At 43.2% G+C, this 12374-nt stretch overlaps 1 protein-coding gene across 1 annotated transcript in view; it reads left to right on the forward strand.

Moving 5' to 3' along the window:
• LOC119230141 (copine-9-like) overlaps nt 1–12374 on the forward strand; it is an 84800-nt gene that overhangs the window by 30248 nt on the left and 42178 nt on the right. The window contains 2 exon segments of the mRNA XM_037491164.2: nt 4054–4093; nt 5965–6044. Coding sequence (XP_037347061.1) covers nt 4054–4093; nt 5965–6044 — 120 coding nt within the window.

The raw sequence follows: 12374 nt of genomic DNA on the forward strand, positions 1-12374 counted from the left end.
TTTCCCAAAAGTCAGTACATTGTAAAATAATCCACTAGTTTAGTTTGTAGTTTGAATAAAAAAAATTAATTGTGGCAAAGGACAGCTCAGTGACACAGTGTCCTGCCCATCTGATGATGATGAGAATCATTAAAAGTCAGCCTTGGTATTTTTCATTATGGACCCATTTCTCCATGTTTTTGTGATTAATGGTCACACCTGTTTTTTTCAATGTATCCATTGTTGAAGGAGTGAGACGTCTGAGCACGCTGCCTGTGGATCTTTGATGGCGTCTGCCTCCACACATGGCGAATAGTGACAGATATCCCCTCTCACAGCAGTGTTGCTTTCAAGGGCCCGACACTTGTCACACAGTGACTGGATGAATCAGCCTTGTAACACTGCACGTTTGTAAAGCCCCTAATGCTGACTTTTGAGTCAGAGTTATCGTGATTCCGTAATAAGATCCTCAGGATTCTCTGGTACAAATTTGGTACAGCCTAAATATGAGGATTTCAGTTCTCCAAAGACTTATGTAGTTTAACATTGTGATATCTGAATCCTACCATGTGAGTTACACAAAGAAATACACACAAACAATCAAACAAACAAACAAACCAAAGAAGGGATTTTGTGAAATACGTTGAAACCGTTTTTGTTGGACTTCTTTTGTTGTGAGAAGCCCTCCAGCTTCTCCGCTGCTCACAATGTCGACCAAAGTCATCAGATGTTTCTGAAACTGCATTCAAATCACTCGACGCTTCTCCTACTGTGTGGTAATTCATTTCACCCACCCCGAGCTCGGCATAGTGCTCAATTTGGAGATTTCTACAAAGCAGGTGGGGGGGGATTAGAGCGATTTCTGTCGCAATAAAGGAGAGTATAGTTTGAAGACTTGTGGTGAAACACAGAGTGTAGAGGTTTAATGAAAGCATGTTTGGGGGGTGTGGAGTGACTGTTTTAAATGGCAGAGAGCCCTGCATTTGGTACTTTTAAGCCAGGTTTGGTGCTATGTGCAGCTGGTGGCTCTTTTACATTTCCTCTCAATTCCAGTGTTTCCATCAGACCACAGCTTTTACTCGCCTCTTATAACCCACCCCTTATAACCCGCCTCTTATATCCCGCCTCTTGGCACGCAGCGAAACGAGGAAAGCAGCAGGCGGTCTGAGTGATTTTAGTGGGCGCTGTGGTCGTATTATTTCTCCTAAATAACTTCTTTTAGAAAAAGAGCCTGTGTGTGCAGTGCTGTTTTCCATCTCCTCCTGACGCAGGGTGAGCTGGTCAGTCCCGTCCACGCTGCAGCGGGCTACTTTCTGTCCCTCACAGCACACGGAGGGGGGAGGTATCTGGTAAAGGGACTGCATTTCTCCCTTTTAGTCTTTCTAACACTTCAAGGCATTAACACCCGTTTATAGTTAGCGTAACAGCCAGCTCCCCATCATCAACAAACCTTCCATTCACACGCCGTGGACTACACCCCCCGGAGTCACACCTACAGGAGCACGTAGGGGTCATGTGGTTCGCCCGAGGACGAAGTGGAGGTCGAGATCAACAATCGCCTTGTTAGGGATACCTTGTTGTTTTTGGTGCATTAATTACATCCTTGGATAATATTTATAGCGTTTCTGTTTTACTGCAGGAAGGTCGGAGTTAGGAGGTCCGTGTGAATGGTTTGGGTTGAGTACAAAGCACAGAACAGCACCGACTGATCTGAGCCTCCTACGGTAGTTTTAATTCCAAGTCGGTGATACTAAGAATTTATAACAAGAACAATCCCTCACACTTGGAAAAGAACAACCGAGGTGGTCATAAAAAAAGATTTGTCCTTAAATTGATGTTTTCGATGGAGCCCGCTTCAGTTCAACAACAATGAACTGACACACAAACAATAGGTGAATCCAGACCAAGTCCTGACAGTGAGCTGATCCCTGTGTTGTACGTGTGCTGTAGGGATGGAAATTGAGAACTTGTTCTAGTGAAAATTGATTAGGAAATGAGAAGGGAATGGATAGTCAGGCCCATATGCAGATTCAATAATAGCACTGGTACCAATACCATCTGGTCAATTACAGTCCCTTGTGGGTCGGCATATACGCATCCACTTTAGAGACAACGGTGAAGCTAATGAAGATTTGAAACTGTTGGATGTGACGTTGATTAGTTAACCCGTGTACATCCCAGACACAGATGGGTTGCAGATGGGTTTAGTTGTTAAAGAACTCGACGAACCTGAACCCCCAAAAAAAAGGAGGAGACGTACCTCACTAACTTTGAAGTTGATTTTGACCTATATGAATATTAGTGGCGAGTAATGGATGTATGTTCATGTGAGCTGCTGCAGACAGCTGCATTCATTGGTTGGGATGTGTGACCAAATAATTGTTATATACAGCTTAGTTTCTTCAGCTAAATCCGGCGGTTACGTATGTCATCATTTCATTTGGTCATTAACCAAAGTAATGCATAGAGTTCGACATTTCACCCCAGGGTCACACTATAGAAAAGTCAATCCATCATGTGGGCTGCTCTGCATAATTTATGGAAATCCATTAAATGATTCCAGTCCAAACCAGTTTGGTCCAGCCGGAGGGCTCCAGGATCGGGACTCTTCCCTCTGACTCTCCGGTCCAACCCTTGGACCCTCAAAGACCCCTTAAGACCCCTTAAGAATAAGCAGAATGGAATCTGACTAAAATTGAAACTTTTTCACGAGTAGTAAAAAACTATTGAAGAAAACGTAAATATAAAACTTGTATAACAATGATGTGCTTGTATGTTATATTTTTTGGAGACCATTTTTTAGTAGAAAAATGGGGGAAAATAATAAAAACCTTTTTTTGAGACACCGTGGGGAGGAAGGACCAGGCCGAGAAGCTCGGGAAGTAAACAATCATTCCCTGTTCCCAACGACTTGCTTTGAAGTGCAAACATCCCTGTAGAATGTATGAAAGGAGCCTCGGGAACTTTGGTGCCAACTAGCCTCTTCCACCCGATACCCCCCCATGTCTGGTACAAACCGAGCCAGAACCAACTCCCACCAGGATTACTGTGTGCTCATCACGAGCGAATATATGAACGCTTCACACTGGTGGAAATATTAGAGCCTATATATAAATATAATATGCAAATGAGTCAAGAAATCCTCACAAGGCTGTGCCAACGTATCATTTCTCAGGAAGGCGAGGAGCTAATGGTGCGTTTCCACTGAGCGGTACGGTACGGGTCGGGTCGGTACCCTTTTATTTGTGTCTCCACTGAGAAAAGTACCTAAGATCCGCACCGTACCGTACCACTTTTTGGGTACCCTTCCGTTGGGGTACCTGGCACAGTTGTTTGGTACTAAAGGGTGGAGCTAGACTCATTGCAGAATGTTGATTGGTTGAAAGAGTGTCGTCATTTGCGCGTGCCCCAAGGGGAAAGACAACACACGAAGGAACACCGTCGCAACAATGTCGCCGCGCAGCATTTACTTTAACAGCCACATATCAAAACGCAAGAACAGGATATGCTGTATGTCTCCATTGTTGTTTGCGGTTAGCTTTCAGTTTTCGCGCGATCGAATGACGTCAATCTACTTTTCGTCCAATACCACGCCTATCAAGTAAGGGTACTGTTGGCGGTGGAAACGCTCGCCAAATCATGGTTAACAGACCCGACCCGTACCGTACCGTACAGCTCGGTGGAAACGCGCCATAACAGAGGAAACACCACACCCAAGAGCAAACAAAGCAGAAGGCACGGATACAAGTAAAATCGCTCTCAGAAATACCTTTCCAAAACCAAATAACCTCCAAGCATAGGAATTGTAAATATCTCTTACATTTGATGTTTTGAGCAAAATCATGAACTTAATCAATTTATTTTGAGCAAGAGATGGCCAGCAGCCATTTGATGCACACCACAGGAAGCACTTTCTTTAGCACCTTCTTGCTGCGACAATGCTAAGCACCACACCACCGGGTAACCATTTATCTTATTTAAGAGAATACACAAGAGGTTTTTCTTTTTTTTTCTTCTTGGCCGTCATTTGTCTTTCATTAAAAACTCTATAAAGTTTGGTGTTTTTGGTTACAGGTACAATGTGGACACAAGGAGCTCCAACCTTTCAAAACATGTAAGCAGCCTTTTTTGTTCCACAATGACAAGCAGGTCTTGAATAATCCCATTGTTTGTGGTTTGTTTATTCAAATGTAGTTTAAAGGGTCTTATGTTTCCTTGAAGTCCAATGCTTTTGTTAAGAAGTACACATTTTCAAATTACAGCACTCTTAATTAGGCCCGAGTACCAAAGGAATAATGGTACCTATTGTTCTACTTTATTATTATTCTGGTACTACTTTCTTCGCAAAAAAAGGAGCATGGGCTACTAGCAAGATCGTGACATTTGGCAAGGATTAAGGTTTAAGGGTTTGGCTGGTTTTACAAAAATATAAGTTTACAATGGTTGTCAAAAACTGTCCCGCCTTTTGATTAGCCCCATTTCTGGGTTTCAGCCGGCTGTGTGGGACGTACAAAAAACCCTAAACCCATGAAGTCAACCATTTTATGTTTTAGATGTTTTTCAACCATTTCAAGGGCTGTACGTTAACAAAGTCCACCTAGAGATTGAATCCAATTTAATTCATTTTCTGTCATTATGATCTTCAGACGTTGGCGATGAAAAGTTATCAAAAGGTCAAAAGATTACCACACCATCAGTGTCAATAGAACAACAACATTTGCCATTAAACAGTAGGTTGTTGGTCATTCAGCTCCAAATGTCTTGTGTGTCATCACTTCCTGAACATGAGGCAACAGGAAGTCATAGGTTGTGCACATCCTCCACCTCACAGATTATTCAAATCCATCTCAAACTTGGTCAGACACGCCTTAGACATTGTTGATGGTGAACGTTAACAATAAACACTGCTATCCAAATATTCGAATAATCAAAATAGTTCTTAGGCACACTGCCAGAAAATAGGACACCTCTGATCTAAATATGTGCCAAGATGATGTTTTGGGAGCAATAATTGGATAACAACAGTTATTAAACCATTTTTGTATGTTACATTTTCTTCAATAGTACATGGAATTATCTGTGCCCATTCAAGAGCCAGGCTGTAATGTAAAGTGACTGATTAGGAGGTAAAGTTGATTAAATCAAATCAATCATCACCCAGCATAATTCATATTATAGATATCGCAACATAATCTTGCCTTTTGGCTTTAACTAATGGAAGGATACACTCAAAATATTTAAGGCTTAAGACCTGACCTGACGTGAAAATTAATCCCAATTGAAATGAACTGAAAATAATTAAAATAAATTGAATATGAAAAGAAAATCCATACTTTGCCAGAGTAACTACAATGTAGAAGCTGTAGGTGACATCAGTTTGGGAAAAAACATACAGTGCCTGGTTAAAGAAATAATTATTCTTGTTGTATATATTTTTTCTTGTTGTATTTTTTCAGCTTTTCCTCTAACACGTGTCTGATCTTTTCTTACTGCTTACCCGTCTGGATGAGTAGAAGGTAAGTTCTGCCTAAAGCAAATCTCCACCTTACTGCGACAAAGTAACTGTAAACGAAGGGATTGACAATGTTCCAATATTAAATAAATGTACACCACTAATTGTTCAATGCTTTCCAGGAATGGTAACAATGGACTAATGTTGAGTTGCATGTGTACTCTTGGATTGGGTCACAGATTTAGTTAAATTGTGGGGGGAATTTAAACACAGATGCATTACCAGAAAATAACATGTTTGATGCGCAAGGTCCTGAAAGCCTCATGGCTTATCCTCCCTAATAACACGAAAAGAATGGACAACATCATGAGCTAATAGTCAGACATTTTCTCTTGGACAACCACTTCAAGTTTAATCTCCTCTTTTAGTTTTGGTTCAAAACAACATCCCATTGCTTTGCCCGCTTGCCCCAAGTGACCCATTACCTCCAGACTGATTTGTGCAGTACTAACTATGTGCTCCTCTCCTCTGTGAAGGACTTCCTTGGTCAGATGTTCTGTACGTTGGGGGAGATCCTTGGCTCCACGGGCAGCAGGCTGGAAAGGACTCTCTCGTAAGTACAGCATTCACATGTGACCAGATGTAGCAGGAGTATTTACCAGATAGAAGTGGTTTATATAATCTGAGGTGCAGCTCAGCATGGTGTAAAGCCTGTAATAAGCAGTGTCTTTAGCCACCAATTCCAATGTTTGGATTGATTCTTAACACATAATTGGTGATTAATATTCTCCCTCAGAATGATTAGAAAATTAAAGTTAAATTCCCACAGTTAAGCACCAAGACCTTTAGAAACGTCTAAGTGTCCCTGCTGTGATTTTGTGCCTATAGCTTTCCTCATTCTGTTATGGAGCCATACACCCTCTGAATATCTGTTATTTGTGTGTGTGTCTTGGATTATGCCAGTGGTCATGACAGGTCATTTCATTAAGTTAAATCACTTTCACTATTGTAATGGCTTGTAATGGGGCGACTGTGGGTGAGTGGGGAGCGCGGCCGCCTTCCAATCACCGGGTTGGCGGGTCTATCCCAGGTCCGGCCGACCTGAATGGTGATGTGACACTGAACCCCAGCATTGCTCCTCTAGCTGTGTATGGTAGGTCCTGTCATTAGTGTGTGAATGGATGAATTATGTCATGTAGTTTTAAAGCGCTGTGAGTGGTCAGAAGACTAGAAAACCGCTGTACAAGTCCATATAGTTCATTTATATATATATATATATATATATATACTGGAAAAAAATGCAATCCAGTTGTGATAGAGTGCCTTGTTTGCTTGTCTTCCATCGGTCATCGTCCCCTCGGCTGTTGACGGCCGGCGGGACAAAGTGAAAGTGTCCCTTCTCTCTTCGGATAGAGTGGAGCGCTGAGCGGTGCGTTTGCCCGAGGCTGACAACGTGACATGAGACGAGCTGCTATTTCCTCTGGCTTCTTAGTTATGTGCTTTTCTTACACCCTGGTGGTCTTCCACATGTTCTGCATTAAAATGAAACGTCCCCTGTGTCTGCTTGGAAGCCATCGTGTGTGCGTGTTAGAAGCAGGCAGAAAAAACACCCAACAGCTCCCCCATGTTATGAACTATGAAGAGATGTTGTCTCATACTTTTGATTTATTAGAGTAGTGGATGAGGACAAAGGTGGAATTGTATCACATGTCACACTGCTAAAATGAAAACATCAACAATACCAACAGTCAAAAGAAAACTCCTCTTCATTATGTTACATTGAGTTATGAAACACGCACACTCAATAATCAGAATCAGATTCCCAGTTAGACGAAGTCCGAACAAGAGGTGCTCTAAAGCTCACCCGTTGGGACCCGTAATCCCCCTTCACCCTGGAATATAATTAAAGCCATGTTAGCATGTTTTCTAGGTGCTTTATTTTTTTCAATTTGTTTTATTTAGCCACAAATGTATTTTACATTTTTACACATGCGACATCCTCTGTGCCAAAACCCACAGGAAAAACTCCCCCCAAAAATGAGAAAAACCTTTAACAGCAAAGATAAGAGAAAAAATATTAGTGAAAACAGCTGAAGATGGATCCGTCTCCAGATACGGACAGAATGCAATGGACGTCATATGTACAGAATGAACAACGTAAAAGATGTACAATACTTTCAATACATACAACAGAAATGATTCAAATATTGAGAGAAAAGATCCAGGTTTATGGCAGGACCACTGCAGCAACAACCACCATCAGAACAACAAAACAAAACAACAAAACAAAACAACAAAACAGAACACCATCAGATAGAACCAGAGATGCTCACAAGTCTCTGAGCTCGAGTCCGAGTCGAGTCTTTCGAGGACGAGTCTTAAACTCGAGTCCCCATCTCTTATCATCGTCCCTTTTACCGTAAAAAACCATACCAACAACTTTTTACTCCGTATTTTTTTTTTTTGGTGGGTTTTTCCCATAAAATGAAAATACGAAGCGTAGCCACTAAACCGGAAGTGAAGCATTGACGCAACCGTCTGTAATGACAGCGTTTACCAGGGTAACATGAGGAGAAAAGTTCATTAACTGATATAAATAAATAATCCTGGTCTGACAGGATGTGTTAGCAGCAGTAGTTGACTACACTCGCTGCTCTTGGCTCTGATATTTATTGTCCACGTATTGTTTTGCTTCAGTGAACAGTAAACGGTCCGCCACTGGAGTGCATACGTCCCGACGTCAGCGCCACCCCCGTCAGCCCTTCGCGCCGATCGTCAGTGGCCCGCGTTCGGTCGAAGTCGGCAGTATCTGGCCCGAACCTGAAATGAGTTTGACACCCCTGCGGTAGATGGTCAATGCTTGCTTAGCTAAACATGTTTACTCACCTATCAGGGTGGGTTTTCAGATGCCTGATCAAATTTGACGTGGTTGAGCCAGAATCGTTTATTTTGCATTGCGCGGTTCTTTTGTTGCCGTCTTGTTGGAAGGTTTTGAACCCAAAGCTCACGACGAATGGCACAGCAGCGGCCGGTGCATTCGACATCTCTGACAACAAATTGGTGTCCTCGTGAGCAATATATGTCAATGTACGTGTTACATGTTAAGTAGGCAGGTAACGGGGGGAGGGGTATAGCGAGCTCATCAGATGTTTCCTAAAATTAAACATTGTTCACGAGTCCCAAAGCTCGAGGTCGAGTCGGAAGTCTTTCAAGGACGAGTCTCAAGTCAAGTCTGAAGTCACTGTGTGCGACGTAAGTCGCACTCGAGTCCGAGTCTCAAACTCGAGTCCCCATCTCTGGATAGAACCATTATCAGATAGAACCACCATCAGATAGAACCATCATCACATAAAAACACCGTCAGATAGAACCACCATCACATAAAAACACCATCAGATAGAACCATCATCAGATAGAACCATCATCACATAAAAACACCATCATATAGAACCACCATCAAATGGAACCACCATCAGATAGAACCACCATCAAATGGAACCACCATCAGATAGAACCATCATCACATAAAAACACCCTCAGATAGAACCATCATCAGATAGAACCATCATCAGATAGAACCACCATCAGATGGAACCACCATCCACAGAAATCAGTGAGGGGAAAAAGAAGCAAAGTCAGTGAAGTTGGTTTTATGATGGAAGTAATAGTATGACACCATGTGACTTAGTCACCATGTGACTAATGGTTTTAATGGTAGCCGCACATATAAAGTCCCGCCCTGGGGTTGGTTGTCAGATTTCGTCATGTAACACGAAGAACACCTTTTGACGTGGATGGAATTGATTTTGATCTTCTCCTTTGACTGAAATATTGAATCTTAAGTTATTCATATGCAGTTTTCACCGGCCTGCATCTAAGCAGATGATTGCACACACCGACACTTCAATTTCACCTCCACGTCTAAAGGCCTGCGGAAGTTCTGAAAGTATATTAATGCTCTTTCATTGTCCGTGGGTTTCCGGGGCAACTGAGAGCGCTGAGTGTGTAATGGGTTCGCACCGCTGAACAATCCAGCTGGGCGAGCCGTCTCTGTTCTCCTGTGCTTAAGAGGGCATCAGGAGCGCTGCCGGAGTCTATTTTCAGAAGCTGATCGGGGAGAGGAAGAGAGCACCGTGGCATTTAGCGCTGGGGGGACAGGATTAGGAAGGGAAACCCACCTTGAGCCCCAAGTCACGACTCTCACTCTGTTTTGGCAGCTGAGTGATCGCGGGTCGGTAACAGCAATCACCCCCCCCCCTCGCTGAGCCAAACGGATCCGCCTTGTGCGCCTCGGCCATGGACCCAACAGTCCAGTTGTGCACAAGTAGTGAGGCAGCTGTGGCCCTTAACCCTGAGCAAAGACTCAATGAAAACAGCTTTATTAAAGGATGGGTGAGCGGGAATTTTAGGATATCCAAACAGACCAGAATATATCTTACCTTGGCACGACGTGGTTGTTGAAGATCACAGATTTGATTGAAATACTTGTACCACCTTTTTAATGTTAATGCCGCAAAACTTTAAACTAGTTAACTCAAAGAAAAGCAAGTAAAGGACAAGATAAGTCAAAGAAAAACTGATCAAACTCTAACTGAAAGATATCCCCCAAAGCTTAGGAAGTGGATTGAAAAAGGTTTTCTGACCTTTGATGAGGTTTTTAAAGTGTACTGTAATGCTTTATGTAAAACTAAATTTCAGCTGGATGTTTTCTTTATGATTTTAAATCACATACAAATGAACATTCATTTCAGATTCTCAAAGAAAAAGAAACATTATCTTGGATAAGCCCTATGGAAAGTTCACTGACTTCACTTAATTTCACTGTTTCTATTTTTACTGTACCACCCGCCAACATCAAGAGGCGTCTCAGAGAGCCATGACCTGCAATGATTGAGTGGTATCCATAGCAACCAGCGTCATCAGGTCCACCAGCAAAGCAACTGTGAGCAATGGAGAAGGACACTCCTGTGATTATTTTGTTCACAGGGCCGCTGAGATGCTCGGGTTGCTTAGCGAGCAGTGACTGCGCCGGGCGTCTCCCAAAAAGTGACCTTTACACGGCCGCCGCCGATTAAATATTCATATCCTTGCCTTAGATTTTCTTTTCCCTCCGGAGACCTACTTGCATACAAGTAAAAAACCTTTTTTGTTCCGTAAATCGTGTTGTGTTCGCTGTCTTTCAAATGACACCGAACACAACTGGGCCCCTGTGCAGCTCTAAGCCCGTCCCCGTGGTCTGCTCTCATGTGTGAGTGGAGGCGAGGGTCCCTCTGAGCCGTAATTGATTGATTTCTTTTTGCTCTCCGCCCTCCTGAGCTGTGGGGTCTGGCTCTGCAGATATCGGTGGAAACACGGCCGGCGTCAACGGATTTCACTTCACTCTTCAAATGCGTTTTCTGACACAGTTGTGCCATTCATCTCAGCGGAACCAAACACGGCTCATAGTGCAAACTGACTCTCACATGCTTGACCTATTCGATTTAAATCTCTGCAGTCCAGCTAATTAAAAATGAAAAAGCCGTACGTAGACGGACGCTTGATGTTTTTCCCATCCAGCGTGCCGCTGACATAGCGAACCTTTGATCCGTCGCCATCACTCCTGCCTGCTAACAGAAAGCTTGCTTTCATTTGTCACTTTGCTCCACGGCACCGTGTTTAACATCAGCTCATCTGACAGCAACGTGAGGATTCTCTGGCGTTGGAAAGCTTCAGATTGCAATCTAAAAGTAACATCAAAGCGCCCTGTTTGGCCTTTGAAATGTTGGTTGAGTTTTGACAGGGCTGGAAGTTTGCGATTTGATGTGAGTGCCGTCTGTGTCGTGTGCGCGTCCTTGTGCAACCAAAGCTGCAGCATCTCAGGGTCATGGGAAGATGAGCTTCGAATTAGGCCCTGGGAGCACATTGTGTGGGAAGGTTTGAGGGCGACGTGAAGTCTGCTTACAGGTTCCTCACCTCCCTTCCAGACTCACAATACGTGTTTGGGCGTGCACCTTGGATTTGGGGTCGTGGTTAAGTGTGTGTTTGGAGTTAAACTTTCTTTGTTATTTTGAAACAGTTGCTCATTGGCCTTGATTATTTTACAGTTTCTGTGTTAAACTTGTTTAATGGAATGTTTTAGAATTTCATAAAAACCTGCTTAATAATCGCACTTGTAAGTTGTACTTGCACAGCCAGCTACACCCTTCCATCACATTATTGATCGGTCAGAAACGCATATGCAAAATTTGTGTGTAATTGCTGATTGGGCGACAGAGGTACAGAACTGTGAGGCTGTAATGCACATCAATCAGGTCAGGGTACCCCACGGCTTATCTATTTATTTCATATGTGTGTGATTAAATCTCCCTCAATACAGAGGATAAGGTCACGTTCCTAAAATAAATTACTTTCAGCAAACAATCAATTTACAGCAGAATAATCCATTGAAGGGCGTTATTGAGATGTACGAGATCAGCAGAGGGGAAGAAAGAAGCCTGGTCCTGCTACGATGGTCGGACTCAACATGTGTGGGCTGTTCTGACTGGTACTGCTACTGGTTCTGGTATGAGCTGCTTTCTCCTGTCGTCCTCCACTCTCAGCCTCAGAGACATGCAAACTCGCTGCCTTTTAAGTTGCTGTAATTACGCTCCACATTGTGATCGCCTCTTACCCCTGATAAGATTAGGATCCAGATGAATTATGGTGTGGCTCCCACTCGTCCGCATCTCCCTCCCCCTGAGCATTGCCTGGATCTCATCACTGACCGCTGTCTACAAGCCTTTTAATTAAACTGCGCTGCCTTTGCAGATAGGACAAGAAGAAGACTGTGGATATATCAATCTGGAAGAAACTAAGACATGGCAGATGAAGTAGCTCTCCATCACTTGAACTGCTGATGACAGACTGAAGGTAACACACTACAATTGTGTCCCTTAGATACCCAGCTGCAGTGTGACTCAATCTC

The sequence above is a fragment of the Pungitius pungitius genome, chromosome 8, assembly GCF_949316345.1.
Source record: "Pungitius pungitius chromosome 8, fPunPun2.1, whole genome shotgun sequence".
Lineage (NCBI taxonomy): Eukaryota > Metazoa > Chordata > Actinopteri > Perciformes > Gasterosteidae > Pungitius > Pungitius pungitius.